Below are 20,173 nucleotides of genomic sequence, written 5' to 3' on the forward strand. Positions count from 1 at the left end.
AATATATAATGTAACTTTTCCATCTCCAGAGTTCCTTCACTTGACACATATCTACATCTCCTCCAGGGTCATTATCATCATAGATCCTTCATATTATAGTAAGATTGAGTTGTGGCGTGAGTTGAATCTCTTTGCCTTGCATTTTCTCCAATTACTTGTTCACTTATCGTTAATTACCGTTTAGTATACAGTATTAAAAAATTAGAGAGTAACTACCAACTGTAAAACGGTATATAAATATTACTTCAGCCTGCATTCAATTTATAATACTGTACAAGCAGCAAAACTATGAAGGTTGTACATGGATGCAAAAACTAAGTAGCTCTATCTATAGTGATTTCCCATCTTGGATGATCATTAGAGACGGAGGTTGCTGGTGTTGATATTCCATTATTATTATTCATCTCCGGATATGGGGCGCCATCTTGATTATTAACGACTACTGGTTTTGTTGCTTTATTCAACAACTTTCCTCTAACTCGCTGCTGCTGCACCACTAGAACTGAAGCTATGATCCCAACATCTGGCGAAGCCAAGAAATCTCCCACTACACCAAGTTCAGGACATTCACTCCACTCCCCAAGTCCCACCAGCAAAGGTGACTCTTCATGGTGCCTCCCTACAACTATTAAATCAAATCTATCTTCTAAGGTTCTAAGTGAAGCAGATAGCCCAACCCCATCTCTTGTAACACGTTCTTCATATATGAAATTCTCGTTCATTGAGTTCTCATATCGAACTGCTTCAATCAGTCTATTATCTAGCTTTCTTTCTCTAGCATTGTCATAGCCAAACATAAGAAAACGGATAAGTGTTATTGACACATTTGGGTGTCTCGCCAGTCGAGCACCATAGGCTAGTGATTCTGCATCATCTGGACCTCCAATGTAAATCACAGCAACATGGTACACCCTCTGATTATTTAGTATCGCCATGGATCCCTTTAGAATTCCACGATCTACTAGAATCCCAAAAGAACAAGGTGCTTTCTTGATGACTTTGGAGTTGATATTTTGTATGGCACGACTTGATGTTCCAATGGAACCATCAATTTCCCAATGTTTATGAAATGGTAGGATCATAAATGTCACATTTTGGTCCAGTGCAAGGCGACAAATGTCTTCATGCATTAGATCAAAGTGTGTGATGGTAGTGAATGGTTGAAGGGTGACACAATTTTCATAAGCAAGCTCGTATTGTCTCAGTGCGTTGATGATTTGCAATGATATTGAAGCATCCTCAGGGATGTCTCCTTGGGAATGATTGTGAGTAATAAGAAGGGGAGCAGCTCGACCCATGAGCTCAATGAGTATGAGACCTATGACTCCTATGGGACTCTGCTCTGTTGCATTGGATGCTTCAAGTAAGTTGACCATAGTTGGCACACTTTGTAGATGGTGAACACAAACCAGTATCCTTAGCTCTGAGTCAGGCTTTGAGTGTTGAAGGGTCCTTCTCTTTGTCGGAGTTTGTTGTTCGATTGCACCAAGGAGGAATTTTAATAATGGTGTGATGATCACCATAACTAAAATAACTGAGATAATAATAACCACTGCAAAGTGTTCATCTGACAGGGCCTAGCATTGATTAGAAAGAGTTCAAATTATTTAATCGTTTTCTCTTCAGAAACTAATTATTTGGACAAAAAAAAACAAAGGTTGATGAAATATCACCTCTGAAATTCTCCATAAGTTGAAGAAAACAATATCACAGATACCTTTAGAATTCAACATGAGACCAACAATGACAGAGTCATGAATGGTCAAGCCTGTGTAGCGAGTTATGATAATCATTACTCCAATCTTTATTAGGACGGAAAAGAGAACTAGAATGGAAATAACCCATAGGGTCTTGAAATGAATGGTGAAAACGTCTGTTTTGAGGCCACTGGTGGTGAGAAAAATTGGATACAAAATCTTGCCAATTGGATAATGAAGTTTGTTAATCAAAGCTGCCCCTAGAGGCGGGCCTTCGGGAATGGCCATGCCTAACAAAAGTGCTCCAAAGAGGAAGTGTTGCCCAATCGTCTCAGAAGCAAATATATACGCCAGTACAATTATTAAAATGCATACAAAGTAGTTTTCCCCAATAGGTTTCCCTTCTGGTCTTTGTTTTAATGTCTTCTTAACTGCAGGCCTAACAAAATAAATTGTGAATATGATAAGGATGAAAGGAGAGAGAGTTGAACCCATTTTCTGCGTGATAGAATTTTCTTTCTCCACCTGTAATTTTATAAAACCTACAGCACCCATGGTGAAGCCAATTACATCACAGAACATAGCTGAAGTCGTCGCTATGCGGCCTTGATCAGTGTTGAGCATTTGCATTTCTTTCAAAAGGGAACATACGTTGGGAAAACCAACAATGCATTGTGAAATTGCTACAATAGGTAGAGATTTTGCAAGATGAGGTTCCATAGTGATGAAACGTTGCATAAGTGTTGCTAGTGCCATATTCGATACAAGTGAAGAAAACAATACAGAGATGCCTATGATAATCGCTTTTTTCCCTGGCCTGAACATCCTTTTTGAGTCACACTCAACTCCTATAGCAAAAAGATTGAAGAAAACACCAAATGTTGCCGCAGTTTCTAATGCCATAACGCTTCGGGTTGGGAATACGGTTTCTCTCACTGCTTCTGAATGTCCCAAGAGTGATGGTCCAAACAATATACCACCCTGAGATGTAGTTCATAAATTCTCACCGGATAATGTAATTCACTAACTAATGTATTACACAAACACAAATAAATTTAAATACACAAGTACAATAGGAATTTTGATATCATAGGTACCTTTTTCAACAAGAATATTGAAACATATTTTGATAATGTCCAAATTAATTAATTAGAAAAAGTACTTACAAGAACTTGTGCGACAAGAGTAGGTTGACCCAAAGGCTTGAGGCCAACACCAATAAGCAGAGTTGTAAATGAGATAACAGAGAGCTGAAATACCATAAGAGGTGCAGGAAATTTTAAAGGATTACGGACTTTGTAGCCATTGGAAGAGATGTCTGCTGGATCATAGCACAAAATACTATCCGCAGTAAATGAGTCCGTCAAATATGTTGATTTCGCCATTCTCTAATTATTAAGCATTACCTTTTTAAAATTCTTTTTTGCCTTCCTACTTTCTTCTTCTATCTAAAGAAAAGAGATGAAGATGGACATAGGAAAAAATGAAGTTAGCTTATTCCATGCACTAGTGAAATGCATCATCACTCATGATTGGTGGATTAAATTTGTTTTGAGTAAATGGTTTATAAATTTAAGGATGATATTACTTAGCTAGACACGTATTACTATTTTCTCTCCAACTACATCGCCCAATTTAAGGAGCCTTGCCTCGCCTAATATTTCTTTTCTTTTCAAATTAAACAAGAAGAAAAAAAGAAAGGGACAAGGGAGTAGTAGCTGTATCTCGTCTCTAAGGTGACATAATTAATAGGAAGAGTACCTAAGACTTATTATCTATAAAAAATGAGGTTGACAAAATACTATTCCTTTTTACCACTACAAACATTAAATCAAGGGGAAATGGGTAAATATACCCTTTAACTTGGCGAGTTGGAGTGAATATATTTTTAGTGTATATTTATCCTTTTTATTAGTAGACCTATATTTATTAAATTAAAAAAATAAAATCCTAAAATTATTATTTTTAATTCCCAAAATGTTATGTGACCTTAAAAAATTATCTCACGAATTTCTTTTATCCCTTCAGAACCTATCCAAATAAAAAACAAGTTCAATCTCTCTTCCGCTCGGTCATAAAATGGATTTGGATCAAATCTAAATAAAGAGGTATTAAGTTTTTTTTTAGTTGGATTGGGTATGGATGGATAAACTATGGATGAGGTAATATTTTTTAAAGTCACGTGATATTTTTGAAATTAAAAAAAACAGTTTTAGGATTATTTTTTCCAGTCAACAAAAAGGACAAATATGCACAGTTTGTTAGACGGCGAAGGTATATCTGCACCATTTGTTAGATGGTTAGAATATATGTGCTTCATTTGTTAAACGAGGAGTACATATATGCACCTTTTTTTAATAAAAAGTATGTTCGCTCTAAATCTCAAAATTAAAAAATATATTTGGCCATGTTCCCTTAAAACAAAATACTTTTCTTTTTACCACTACAAAAGTTAACCTAATATTTTTCCGTGGATGACATTACTATATAAAAGTACCATTTGTATTTGAAGGAAAATATTTTATTTATTAATTCAAAATTTCTTCAATCTTACTACAATATCTCTTTCGATCTTTTTATTTTGTATTTCCTATATTTTTTTATGTTTTTTTTATATATTTTTGTGTATTGAAAATAACCTAGCAACATCTCTATTTATAATAATAAGAAATCAAATTAAACTAGAATTAGAATACATATTCCTATATAAACTAGGACAAACAAATCTTAACTAGACATGAATTAAATAAATAGCAAATAACAAATCTTAAACAACTTAGAATTCCTACTCCAACTTTGAATTATTGTTCCAACATTCTCCCGTAATTCAAAGTTGTATACTCTTGTCTTTTTCTTCTTGTCATTGTTGTTGTATTGGAAAACACTTTTCTTCAATCTTCAATTTCATTCTTGTCGTTGCTATTATTTTTTGGAGAACTTCTCTTCAATCTTCAATATTTTTTATTGGTTGTATTGGAGCATTTTCTCTCCAACTTCCCAGTGATGCAATACATATATGCTATCTCGCAGGTACAATCTACCCAGTCCCATATGTACGGTCTACCCGATTCGTAGGATCAGTCTACCCTGCCCGTAGGTCCAATCTAGTTTTAGAGCACTTTATCTCCAACTCTCGTTGATGTCCTTCCCACCAACTCCTTTTTTTATTTTTTATTTTTAGTTGTTGGAGCACATTGTCCCCAACTCTCGTTGATACCCTTCACACCAACTTTTTTTTTTAACTTTCGTCAACTTTAATTAGAGAAAAATGCATTCCTCTTGTGCCATATTTGCTTGCACTTCTTTACCTCTGTAATGTTTTTGTAAGCTCTTCCTCCTATGATGATGTTTTCATGCATATATTATTTGTCTGACTTTTGTCATCATGATTATTAACCAGACGGATGGCATATATGGGTCTTAGCCACCCGCCGATAGCGGAAATTTTTTATTCTCTAACAGGATCGTAGAAGCTCTGATATCAATTTGAAGGAAAATATTTTATTTATCAACTCAAAATCTCTTGAATCTTACTACAAGATCTCTCTTGATCTTTCTATTGCATATTTTCTATATTTTTTTGTGTTTTTCTATATATTCTTGTGTATTGAAAATAACCTAGCAACATCTCTATTTATAATAGTAAGAAATCAAATTAAACTAGGACTAGAAAACCTATTCATATATAAACTAGGACAAATAAATTCTAACTAGACATGAATTAAATAAATAGCAAATAACAAATCCTAAACAACTTAGGATTCCTACTCCAACTTTGAATTATTATTCCAACAATGTTTGTTAAAAAGTGAAGGTATGTACAAATTAAACAACAAAGGAGAAAAAGGAAGAATGACTTTTTTATGTTTTTATTTGTCTTCCATATTACAATAGAAAGTTATATACATACCACAAAGTATGCCTTGAGTTCCACTAACTTTAGCACAAAGTTGCCCCACTTACTTGGGCACAAGGTGATGGTTACATGGGGCTCATTTACTTGGGGCACAAAGTAGTCCCACTTACTGCGAGAACAAAGTGGACATTCATTTTCACAACATTTTTCCTTAAATGTTCATGCAAAATAATCTAGTGAAAGAAATAATTTACATAGTTATTCATAATATACTTTGTTTGTTGTTTCATTAAAAATTTTACTAGAAAAATTTAGTGAAATAAGTTTTTGATTAAGGAATTGTAACGACATGCTTCCGTCATTAGGGATAGACCAATGGAGAAGGATTTCGGGCTAAAACATTTCCGGTAGAAACTTTGGAAAATTTGAGCCTTGGACGAATTCTGAGTTAGGTGAGATCTAGGGTGATCACATGAATGATGGAAGATCAAATTTATAATTTGATTGGACAAGATGACAACCAAGGTGATATAGAGCATTTACAGCTTTGTGAAATCGCATTCGGGTGAGTAAAACTCCCAGAATCAAAGTTTGCGTAAGGGATATATTTTAATACATCTTTAAAAGGGTGTGTGTTGTGAAATGGGAACTTGGAACACAAACTCCGAGTTTACTATTCCCGTATATCCCTCCAGAGCGGGCCGCCAGAGAGGAATATGTCCCACTAGAGCGAGAGAGTCGCGACTTAAATCGTGGAAAAGACCAAAAATGGTCTTTTTTGCAAGAATTAGTTTCTAAGACCCCAAGAGGCGACCTAGGGAAATTTTCATTAATTTTCCATGTATTTATGCGCCTAAGATAAGATTTTTACTTCATAGATTCATATTTTGATTCTTAAAAACTAGAAGTATGGGTGATAATCATTGGGGAGGTTTGAACTGAAAATCTATGGTGGAAAATAGCCCTAGGATAAGATTTGGATCATGGGTTTTGACTAGGGAATGAAATTATGTTATATTTCTTGATAGTTAGGCCATTGTATTGATCCTTGATATGTATTTAATGTTTCTAGACTAAGAACGAGAAGAATGAAGCCGGAAAGGAAAGGCTCTTGCATTGTAAGGTTGAGAAAGCTTGAATTTAAGGTAGGTGATGGTCTAGTTTCCCCCATGTGTTTTATTACTTGTTAAATTACTTCATGATATGTATGTGTGTGTATGAATAGGAAAACATGCTAGATTATGTGTGAAATGATCACTTGTTGACCTGCTATTGTGATGGACATGTTCTTGGTGGTATAAATGTCGTGAACATGGAATGTTCTTGTGATTGTGATATCTTGGGATCGGGTGTCACGTTCTGACACATAATTTGGATCGGCTGTCACATTTCGACATGTAATTTAGATTGAGTGTCACGTTCTGACACATATTTAAATCGGGTGTCACGTTATGATACATACTTGGACCAGGTGTCACGTTTCGACACAAAGTTGATTATTTGTAGGTCCCTTGAGAGGACCCTTGCGTGAAATTATAGAAGGTGAAAGACATTGAGCTATGATTTTGAGATGTGATTGACTTATTCGGTATATGTATATGCCTATTGTGTTGAAATTTACCTGTCTATGATCTGGTTATCGGCTAACCGCGTGATCCTATCAGTACATTATTATTTTGTGTAGTGATACTACTCTTGCTCTGCCTTTTTTTGAGTACAGGGCATATTTAGCTGGTTGCAGAGAGACATCGGTTGGAAGGTTAGCAGGTTGATCAAAGTCCAAGGGTGAGTTATTATGTTATGCTGTCGTAGACTTCTCCATTAATCTCAGTCTTTCTTTTGGGACTTAGATGTTCAAACAATGTTTCTATTTATTTACTAGTTTCTATTTGGAGTTGTACTCCTATTCTAGACTTGTTAGTTAGAGTTTTAGTACGATGACTTTTAATTCTTAAGATGTGTTTACTTCCGCATTTTGTTGTTATTAACATGGTTGGCCGAATTTATGGGAACTCAACATTATTTTTGATTTATTCCTGCTTCCGCAAGTCTTTAACTGTTATCTTTTAAAGTTTGATAAGCTGGGCTGTAGAAATGGTTCTCCCACTGGAATAAGTATAGTGGGTGTCAGTCACGGCGAATTGGAGTCGTGACAGGAATCAAGAGAATAGCATGCATTTTCCTCCTCCTAATGAAGATTATGATCTACTTGTTTAATTTTTGCATTCCAATCTTATGTACCAGTTTTTCAAAAGTTAAAGCCTAAGAATTTGGTGATGAATAAAATTGTTAGATTATCACTTGAACAGATTTGTTGCACATCAATATCATCATTCATTTAAAGATCAAGTTTAAAGAATAGTTTTGATGAAATATATTTTTTTATGTCTCCTTTTATAAATCCTCCATTTAATTGGGCTATGCATGAGACACTATTTTTATATAAGAATGTGGATACTTTAGCATCACATTTAGACCACATTTTTCTTTAATGAAATGTATCGCTATTGCATCCAAATACAAACGCCAGTGCACGCAATCGTACAAGTAGTACGCTATTATAAATTCAGACATCATACCATAAAAACTTGTAAGATCGATCGTATAATTCGAATTCCCATTTTGAATATCCGAGAAACAAAAATTTCTTAAGATGTTTTTATGCTAAAACTAACTAGGAAATGATAGAAAGTATAGCAAGCTTAAAAATTTGTTTTAATCAAATGAGAGAAAAGCCCAGTCTTGGCAAATTAACTATCCGATTTGAGTCTTTCAATTATTACGCTTATTTATACCAACCGACCTTAGAGAGAAACATGTGATAAATATAAAATAATAAATAAATTTTATCCACTCACGGAGCCAACATGTAACAATCACGCCATGAAGAAGTAAATCTGGTTCTCTCATGGAACCCATACACAAACTATTAGTGTATTATCGTGGTATTCGTTCCCATTATTAGTGTACCGGCGTGGTACCAATATCCATCGTTAGTGTACCGGCATGGTACCCGTTTCAATAATAGTATGTATCGGGATGGTACCCTTTCCAATAATAATATATATCGGCATGGTACCTGTTTCAATAATCAAACACACAAGTAAACACATTCATTGCATGTGATTGACAACATCTTTCATTTCAAATCATGTTCTTTCTTTTTTTCTAAGCATATATTATGCATGCAGTACTAACAAAGCAATTGACAAGCACATGTGACAAAAATAAAAAAACAAACAACCATCACCTACCCGAGAAAATTCCTTTTCGAATATTTCCTGATAACCATTCGATTATTCACAATTATCTTTCCCATGATGACACCATCAAGCATCATAATGCCAATGGATCGGACCAAAGTCCTATGCAAGAAATCTTCCGACAATCTACAATAAAGCTGGCAATGGATCGGATCAAAAATCACCGACCAATTTTATCGGAACCGAATCTGTTAACCTGTTTCAATTATCGAAACTGGGTCTATCGGAACTGAATTTATTGGAGCATTTTCAAGATTCCGTCCCCGATCCTATATAGAGCGGGTTGGAATCGGATTGGACTGCTACCGAAACATTTTCTGATTCTTTTCCCTATATTTAAATGATTATATATATATATATATATATATATCAATTTAAAGAATATCTTGTTTTTTGTTAAAAACTTAAAATGTTATTTAAATATTTATTAACTTAATAACTTATAAAATATTTTAAGTAGTAACTTAGTATAATATTATTACAAAAAGTTTGTAACTTTTTATAAAACTTTCAATTTTCAATTTGAAACTTGTAACTTGTAAGAATTGTAATTTAAGTAAAGTTTAAACTTTAAACTTTAAACTTTAAACAATAAAAAGTAGTAAACATTAAGAACTTTTAATTCAGTTTTACAATAAGATAATGTTAAAATTTTTAAATAGTGGAAAATTATTTTTTTATAAAATGAATTGCATTAAATAAAATAATACTTTAAAAGAAAATTAAGGCAAATAGCCGTATGTTTATTCAAATAAATAAAATTATACAATTATAAATACTAGAAAGAGTATCTAATCTACACATCCACCTTCTAGGAAGGATTTTATTGGAACTAAGTCTCGAATATTATACTAATATCTATAATATTTGAAATATTATTTTCGTAAATTTTCTATCATTTCTTGGAAAACATTATCTGAAACTTGTATGTGCCATTTTTCCTCCTTTGCTTCCATGCCATCATCACAATTCTCTCCAAGTTTTCATCTGTTTATTCTTCTACTTGGCTGGATAATTTTGGTTGTCCATAATTCCTTCTTTAGGCATTGATCCAATCTCTAAACAACACTGATATTTTCAAACTATCATTTGCTAATGAATATCGTTGTTCTCCAATTTGAAATCTTGTCGCGCTGAAAGCTTGCTCCGAAGCTACCGATGATGCTTGAATCGCTAGCACATATCGAACAACCCTAGCAAAGTTTGAAAATTGTTCTCCACGATTCTTCCAACCACAGTAATAGTTGAGGTTCTTCATGCTCATCCCAAATCTTTTTCAGTCCCTGATTAATATATTTATTAAAACCATTATTGTTTTCAAGACCAAGATAATCATCCATCATTTCATCTAAATCATGTTTTTTTGGTCTACTAAAAGGAGGTACAACCGGTGAAACCATTTTTTTCATTGCTCTATATGTATCATATACTCTTTTAACTTTTGTTATTGTGCTACTTTTACAATCTTCAAAACTAGGAATTTCATCAGATTGAATTTCTAAATTAGCATAATTTTTTTTAATCATTTTTTCAACACCTTTTACTTTGTAAATGGACTGAATAAATTAGCCGACAAATAAATTTAAGGAATAGAGAAAAAATATTTTTTGAATTTTTCAATCATAGAATCAATTGATTCTTTTAAACTTATCTTTTCTTTTATAATTTGCAAATTCGGATGAAATAATACAAATATTTACTAAAATTGAAGAAATAGTTAGATAATATTGACCAGAAATAATATTTGTAGCTATATAAAAAATTCTTAAGAAATAAATAAGTATTTTGCCTCTTCCCATCTTCTTTATTAAATCTTAAATTTGGGTCCGCAATATGAGCATTAAAAACCAATTGTATAGGAGATTGATAAATATAAGCAACTTCAAGCATTTCAAATAAAGAATTTTATCTATAGTAGACACTTTTTTGGAACTTTTCTATATTCCAAACTATATTCATTACAACAATTTTTAAATTCTGTAACTCTAGCCTTTTATTTTAGATTTGAAAATACAATTACAAGCAATTATAATTTTGTTACAAGAATCTTTAAATTTAAAAATATCATCTTTTACTACCAAATTATAAATATGAACATCACACTTGATATGAAAAGCATCATTATCAATTGGACAAAATCTAGATTTTAGAAAATCAATAGCTTTCAAATTATTAGAAGCATTATCTAAAGTGACACCCATTATTTTATCACATAATCTAAAATATTGCAAAATACGACCTATTGTTGCGGCTATATAAGAACCAGTTTGTTACACCCCGTACTTTGGTACCTTGGAACGCTTCGTAAGCTTCTTAAGTTTCTGAGAAGGCTCTTAAGTTTCTTAGAAGTCGTCATGTGAGTCGGATAATCTATAACACTATCAAATAATCCTAAGGAAAGGAGAAGAAGATACTCCATAAGAGAGAAGATTGGAAATAGGGGTACAAGAATCCGAAAGAAGTTGGGGGCCAAGTAGTGAGTCGTAGGACTCGACGTACTTGTGAAAGCTATTACTTGGGACATTTTGCATACTAAGCTACTTGATTACGCGTTGAGCTTAAGTAGCAAGGAATGCATAGGCTCTTGAAGTAAGACGAGATTACGGACCTACGGAAGGAAAATAAGGAAATGACGCGCCTACTCGAACCAAGTAGGTGATGCACCTACTTGGACAAGCAGGTGATGCACCTACTTAGGCTTAAGTAGGTGATGCAGCAGCTTGTGGTGGACCCCACTGCCACATGGCAGTATGTAATTGATCGTATGGGTTGAGGTGGCACCTTAGGAGGCTGCCACGTGGCACCCCTGGGGGGCTTCCACGTGGCACCTTCTAAAGAGGTACATATATATGTCTTATTATGACTATTAAATCATTCTTCATCCAAAATTTCAGCAAGCATAAGAGAGGAAAAACATAGAGAGAAAAGAGAGCAGCCACGGTTTAAGAGAAACTAAGGTAAGTTTCTAATTTTCTCTCCGTGAATTAATTATCTACGGTTTTCCTCAAATATGTGTAGGTGTATATATGTATATTATGATGCCTACGGAACCATATTTTCAGTTCTACACTTGGAAAACTAAGAGAAGCTTAAAGAGAAAACCTAGAGAGTCAAGGGGAGAGGGCTACGGGTTTGGCCTTGGAAGGTGAGTCTTCCAATTTTGTTTCATGAATTAATTATTTAAGGTATCCTAAGGTGATATAACGGTGTTTAATAATGGAAATTTTGGATTTGGGGCAAAAAGAAGTAACGCAAACAGCCCCTTAATTTCAGCCGCATCGAGGTGTTCCGAAGTTAATTTTCAGCCAAGTTTGGAAAGCCGGTTGTTAAGGTATGGCTTGATTATCTTCTCCATCGTTTTGGTAAGGGTTTGTAAATGATATGAAGGTGTTATTAATGTAAATTTATGGTTTGTAGCAGCACCAAAAAGATACAAACAGTCCGCTAAACTTTCAGCATGTTAAGGAACTTCCGAGGCTAGGTTTTGGCTAGTTTTGGCCAATTTCGGGTAAGGTAAGGTTTCTCCTCTTAATTTGGAGTTTAAGGTATTGTTAAGAAGTGCATTATATGTGGTTTAAGTAGCTGTAAATGTGAAAACATCATAGAGATGCTTGACGTTCGAAATAAACTAAATTGGAATCGCTATAGTTGAATTGTCTTCGAAGTGAAGCGTTGTGCTTGTGGTGTACTGCTGCAGGTGTGTGGGGGTTTATTGCAGGACTAAATGGGTTCTAAAAGGGGTGTGGGTTCTGCTTGTAACATCCACACGACCCCTCATTTCGTATAAATAAAGGCTTTGCAAAATAAAGACTAGAAACCCTATTTTGGTGTCGTAATTTTCAGCAAGTTGTTTGGAGCTTGTGTTGCGTGATGTCGCCATGTTTTATATGTATATGCTGCAGGGTGTTGTTGTTCGTTGGATGTAGTGATTAGGGATGTAATTGTAAATTCGGATAGGGTACTTCATAGGGGAAGTGCTGCCCAATTTTCGTTAATGCATTAACTAATTAAAGAACTAGTCGAGGAGACGAATAAGGAAATAGGTTCCATGAATGCTAAGGTGCAACTGAGGGCACTGAAAATTTAAGGTTGTTGATACTAGAATTTCTTCCATATTAAATAGGTTCGGAGGACGATGACGTGAACGTGATTAAGAGAAGTCCATATGAGGTATGTGAAGCTTTCTTTTGGCATGTTTTTGGCATAAGTATGTAAAGCTATTCCTTCTTTTGGCATGTTTTGGTATAAATATGTAAAGTCTATCTGTTCTTTCTTTTGGGCATGTCTTAGATCTACGTGACAAGTGATATGTGTATGAAGCTTGGGGTAACTCTATTCATGAGCTCTGAACATGATTCATGATTCATGATTCATAATTCATGTCCACTGTTGAATGTTAAGACTCTTAAAGTAGTTAAGCTTCCATTCCTCAAGTCTTCTATATGCTGAGATGTAGTGTATGTAAAGTTATTCTTCCTCTCTTTTGGCGTGACTTAGATGTAAGTATTGTGTATATGAAGTTTGAATTTATTATACCCTTAAAACTCTGAGTGTGAGTTAAGGATTTTGTTCACTTCCTACTGATTAGAACTCTTGTAACAAGTTAAGTCATTACTTTTCAAGTCTTCAATGTGATAGGAAGTGGTGCATATAAAGCTTGTCTTTTCCTACTTCTAGAAAGACTGGATAAAGGTGCTATAGGACATAGATTTGGATATAGCCCCATTTATAGATTCTCGATGTAACTCATGAATTGTACCCACTCTTGAATGATAAGGGCCTTGAAGTAGTTGAACTATGACCCTTGAGCATCCTATGGGTTGAATAGTGTTGGGATGTGTAAGCTCCTATACCTAGGGGCTCTTGAACATGCTTGATGATAATATCTAAGGGATGTTTGATATGTTACAGAGTTTTGCGAGCACATATATGCATTATGATATATATATTGATCGGGCCAAACGTACTTCAGTATATTTTGCTATGTAAGGATCGGGTCGTACATTCCACGAAAGGTTACGCATTATACGGATCGGGCCATCGTACTTTGACATTATTATACATTATATGGATCGGGCCATCGTACCTTGGCATCATCATGTAATATATGGATCGGGCCGTCGTACCTCGGCATTATCATGTGACATATGGATCGGTCCATCATTCCTCGGCATGTGCTTGCTATATACATAGATTGGGTTGTACGTCACACAGTGCTAATAATATGCATATGCCTATCATGATAGATGATGTGTTTGTAACACCGAGTCCCCGAGCGGGCTGGATATGGTACGTGATAATGGTATACATAACTTTATTTTATGAGATGCAGGTACAGTACCTTATTAAATGCTATACTTGGTTTCTTGCATTCCTGTTTCAGTTGATATCTCAGTTATGTATGCTTATATACTCAGTACATGTATCGTGCTGACCCCCCTTTCTTGGGGGGGGCTACTTTTCATGCCCATAGGTACAGATGTTCATTTTGGAGATCCGCCAGCTTAGGATTTCCGCTCAGCTATATTGGAAGTGCTCCACTATTTCGGAGCCTAGCTTTTGGGTACTGGTCCTGCGATATATATATTTGTTTATGCAGGGGTACGGTGGGGGCCCTGTCCCGCAATATGTTGTTGTTCCTATTCTTAGAGGTATGTAGACATATGTGTGTGGGTTGTTTAGGAGTTTATTTCGGTTATGCCTATGCGATATGTTGTAAAATCTATTATGTCGTGGAAGCCCTATCGGGCCGGCTTTCCCTTTCATGACATGATGCAAATGAAAGAGGCTACACGTGTATGAATATTTTATCACCCACTGGGTTCATGTGTTTGGTTCCTATATCTAGGAGGCTATATGAACATAAAAAAGATTGAACTCATTGAGATTTTTATGAGCAGTATCACGTTATACATAGTCTAATTTGACTATAGTCGACATATAGGTACACGGGGGTCCAGGTCGGATCCCAGTCGTGGACTACGGGGTTGGGTCATGACACAGTTTTAGTCTCTTCAATATATTTAAAGCCTATTATTCATTTTTGCATAATGCAATCATGGTCAATCCAATGGACTGTAACAGTAAAATAATCATTACCATTATGACTATGATCCATATCAAAAGTAATAGTTATTCTACTATCAAAATAAGCAAATAAGCAACGAAGATAATGACAATGTTCAACTTGATATTTAAAAATATCTATTTTTTTAATTGTATTTATTGAAAACCCTTGAAAATATGGGTTATACACTTGCTCAATAAAATGAATAAAATTGGAATGTGGAGGAAAGCTATAAAGCAAATGACAAACAACAACCATTTTAGCCAATTTTTCACAATCTCTTTCTTTACTATATGTGCACTGTGTGCTTGTCCCAACCGGGTTAGATATATTTAACACACTTTAAACCATGTTACAACCTACTACTCTTCAAGTAGCGGTGTACCTCGTTTTTTAGCCCTATTGATATATTCTAGATGAGCAAATTCTTTATTACACGATCTCAAATGCGTAGTTAGTTGCCCCGTTCCCCATGCGATCCTGTAGTCAAATGATTAATGACTTTCTTATATTTCATGCGCAATAGTTTTTTCCAAATTTTGTACCATCAATTCTCAATCTACAGTGTCACGCCCCGAAATTCGGATGTGATGACACTTATTTTTTTCCATCGGACAAGTCAGTCTAAATCCAATAAATGCGGATATAAATGAAGAAATCATTTTAAAATAGGCAATTTAAATAACAAAAGCGGAAATCTTAATCATTACAAAATCCCCCACGGACTGGTTGTCACATGTACAAGCCTTCTAAATACAAAATACCAAAATAAATACAAGTCTGAATCTTTGTTTCTTGAATAAAGCAAAGTAATAAGTAAAAAGGAATAGGAAAGATGGTCGGCATCAACAACTACATCTCGAATAGCCTCAGAAATCCACGGAGAAAGATAAGAGAACTCGGTCACTGTCCAGGCTCGTAACCTACACAAGTGTAGTTAGCAAGGGTGAGTACCACCGACACGATACACAGCAAATGAACAACTAACACCAAGCTAATCTAATAAGATACACGTACTCTTGTCATGCCAATCGAACTCCTCAGACTACAACCTGCATAAAAATCAGCCTAGTCTAATAGTTTTAACAACAAAAGTATATATATATATATATATATATATATATATATATATAATACAACTCAAGTTTCAGTCAAATCACACCAATCAATATTATAAATCACAGGAATATCAGGGGTAAACACAATCCACAAATGACAAAGGATGTATGATGCAATGTAGTGAAATGCAAAGTCACGTATAATGATGCATGTCTGTCTTAATGATACACATCTGCTGACTAGCAAGTAGAAACCCATGGGGCCACACGTGGATCATGCATCTGTCGGAACCATTTTCCTTTGACATCGCCGAAATCATTTTCTTCAGCATAATCCTCAAATTAATTCCATCTCAATATATCAAAACCAATGCAAATAGGCAATGTTCATGTAAATCACAATAATGGAATGATATCAATAATAATTCATAACTCATATCACAACAATCTATCCATATTTCCTTCTCAATATATACCAGAACCTATTCAAATAGGCAATGTTCATGTAAATCACAATAATGGAATAATATCAATGACAATTCAAACCTCATGTCACAACAATCTATTCACATACATACAATTAGTCAAATACTTAATCATATCGAATACATCATTATAACTCATCAAATTTACCATTAATTACCCCATTTCTTCGTTATCAAGCTCAATCACATAAAAAAATTGTCTCAAAACGCTTCTCATCATTTTCCAACATACAAAACAAGAATATATGACCCTACAAGCTTAAACAAAGGTTTAGAAATTCATTTATCTTGAATTCGACCCCTAACTACTCCAAAATCTGAGCTTCACCCTTACGCTGATGTTTTGAATCAAAATAATCTATTGAAATATGGAATTCCAATAAGAACACAAGTATAACGATACCCAAATTAATATTTTTTTAAAATCGGGTTGAATCTGACCCGAAAAACCCAATTTCGCAAATGACTAGAAAATTCAGAAATTTTTACATGAAAACTATCCTTGTATTTAGAAACTAATTTTAAAAATCAATTTGAATTTAGAGTTGAAATCAACCCTCAAACACCAATTTTACTAAAATCCATGTTCTTGAGAAAAACCCCAATATCGGATCTGAAACCCCAACTCAAATCTGAAATATTTCATGAAATATATCTTATACATGTTTAGAAAAGTTCAAATATAAAATTTCATAAAAAATGAAGTTAGAATCACCCTTGAAATCCTCAATTTAACAAACTTTAACTTTAGCGGGAAAATCTGAATTTTACGCAGTTAATATGATGAAAATAATCAATGAATCAACAAATTTATGCCAAAATTAGTTCACACATAACACAAGGATCCTAACTATACCTTTTTCATCAAAAATGGAGTCTAAATCGATAAAACTCTAATTTTCTCCAAGAAATTTACGGATAGGTAATAAAACCAGATAAAAAATCATGAAAAAATATCGAATTGAGGATCATATACTAACTCTCATATTAATTCTAGGAGAATCCGCAAGAATTACTCCATTCTGATCTCTAGAACTCCCAATATGCTTAAAATACCAAATGAACACAATCTGAAATTTTAAATATCAGCATCAGCTATGTTTTCATACTAGATCAGAAGCTAATTCTATACTAAAAAGGTCGTAACTTTCTCATGTGATAGAGAAATGACTTGATTATTTTTCCTAAATGTATTAAACAATGATTCAGACCTGTCCTTCAATCGAAACTCAATTTTGAAATCGTTTGCCCAATCAAATATTATTTCTGCTTGGTAAATAATTATTTCTTATTTTGCGATAAATTCCGATCTTGGCTTAGCGAAAATGCACCAAACAGTTAAGATAAATAATATAATTCATGATCAAAATTTTAGAAATTTTGGAATTATTTTTAGATCCCTAAAACTAATAATGAACCATTTATTTAACACAATTTGCTGAAACAGCGCCAAAGCATCCAAGAAGCTTAAAAACTCACATAAAACTCATTCGGCACTTTTCGAACACAAACCAAATGCTACTAGCTTGAAAATGATAATTCAAACTCAACAAAATTGTGAAAAGATGAATCTAAGGTCTTCTTGACTCGAAATTCGTTTAGTCGCAATTAAACCAACTAAGGCTCAAAAGACCAAAATGCTCTTGAAACTCCCGAAAAATATGAAGAAGCCTCTTCTAGGTGTAAAATCTCATCCTGAATCCAACGGAATCATCAGAAAGCTGATTCGAGCATTTGAACTCAAAATGTTGACGAAAATCAAACCTTGTCCCATTTTAACTCAAACTTCCAACTTAGGACCTAAATTCTACAAAACAACCTCAAATTTGAAAATGAAGATGCATTCAGATCAATTTCCACATTCTGGACCTGATGAAACTGACAAAATTTCATTCTGAGACCCATAACTTTAATTGGTACCAAAAAAACACTTTTTGAACAACTTAAGCCTTTAAAACTCAAAAACTTAAATATTACTCAACTTTTCCTCAAAACTACAAAACCAATCATACCAATGGGTCAAATGTGACTCGGGGCAACTATCGGGAGGGATAAAATGGTCATTTCATTACTAAAAACCAAACCATGAATCAAAACCCTCTAGAACATAGCATAGTCACTAAGATGAACCCCTTCCCACATAACTACAAAGTGATTCTAAACTATTACTCGTTAAAAATCGAAGTGACTTAGAACTAACCACCAAACACGCATAATGTATAAATCCATCACTGATCTTAGTTAAATTTCTTTTTCTTAATATAATCCTTCCACTAGTTTTATCTACAAACAATTAATCTTTAGACAATGCATACTCATCAACGGAGAACCCAACTAATTTGATCCAAAGAAGGAGAAAACCAAGTAACCACCCAGTTAACAATACACCCAAGCATATAGAATCTCTAATAACATTGTGCTTTGCATGGGAGACAAGAGGTTGAGGACGCTGTCACGCCCCGAGAGGGTACCCTAGGCGTGGCCGACACTTAGAAACTATTTCTGGCTTCCAAGAGAACCACTTGGTCTCATTTCTTATTTATTCATCAGCGGAAGATTTAAGAATACTAATGTGGGCTTGTCATAATCAAAGAAAAAATAGATAATTCTTAGAAGAAGTAGTTTCTAAGGAGAACTACTCTGATTACATCATCAGACTCTGTCTATGAAGCCTCTAATACTCTTAGATAGTGCCAATGACATGTCCATGGCTACCTTAAAAGAAACATAATACTCAACAATAATTAAAGGATAAAGAGTCCCTCCGAATACAAGAAGGACTCACCAAATAGCTGAAAAATAATGATCTTCAACGAAATGCCTGTTGAGGATCTCTAACACCTGTATCTATATCATAAAACGATGCAGGTCGAATGACGTCAGTACGTGGAATGTACGAGTATATAAAATGGCAGGAAGATAAGGACAGATATCAATAAACTCCTTTCAAGAAAACTCAGCTCAAAACTCAACATCATCTCAACATCAATATGTAATGCAAGTTTAAATATAATAATAAAAATAATAGTAATAAACAATGCTTACTCAGTTGGGAGTTTCTCTAACCGACAACCATCACTTATGAGCTAGCGATGATACAACGAAGCGATGTCGTTGCCACATCCATCCAATACCTTGCCAGGGTAAAGGACATCACCATCTTGGATCCATTCATCAAAGTCCTCTTTTTGGGACTTAAGAGGCATAGCCTCCATCCTACGCTGGCTACGTAGTTCTGGGGTTTGGGTTAATTAAACTCTTACCCAACTCGGTGCTCAATACTACTCCCAAAATATGTGCTCATATTAAACTCATCATCTAGTCTCATTGGACTTTAATTTAAATCATCAAACTCATCTCATTTTATGTTCATCAATCATTATACTTCCAAAAACATCATTTACATCTCATCAAAACATCTTGCTCAAAATATCATTTTCTCAAATTCATTCAAATTCAACTCTTTTGCTCTTTCAAAACTCAATAAAATACATATATAGTATTAATTCATATAACTTTCTTTTTATCAATGAAAATAATAAAAAGCCAACATCTTTACTTAAAACATGTGTAAAAATATTCATGAACATCAAATCAATTAAGATTAATGGGAAAGTAGCCATGAACAATAATTCCAATAATATGAGAGATAATAATAATAATAATAATAATAATAATAATAATAATAATAATAATAATGCATAAATATATCAAACTCAATAGAAGAAGAATTATTTCATTTAGAAT

General features: G+C 34.1%; 1 protein-coding gene across 1 annotated transcript; it reads right to left on the bottom strand.

Annotated features, from left to right (window-relative positions):
• Window positions 1-314: 314 nt before the first annotated feature.
• On the bottom strand, window positions 315-3,082 carry LOC129899895 (cation/H(+) antiporter 15-like). Its single transcript, XM_055974894.1, has 3 exons — window positions 2,864-3,082; window positions 1,674-2,678; window positions 315-1,577 (listed from the first exon to the last, which is right to left on the bottom strand). Exons 1-3 carry the CDS (start codon window positions 3,080-3,082, stop codon window positions 315-317), a joined length of 2,487 nt encoding a protein of 828 aa, XP_055830869.1.
• Window positions 3,083-20,173: the final 17,091 nt, after the last annotated feature.

Source organism: Solanum dulcamara, chromosome 8 (assembly GCF_947179165.1).
Source record: "Solanum dulcamara chromosome 8, daSolDulc1.2, whole genome shotgun sequence".
Lineage (NCBI taxonomy): Eukaryota > Viridiplantae > Streptophyta > Magnoliopsida > Solanales > Solanaceae > Solanum > Solanum dulcamara.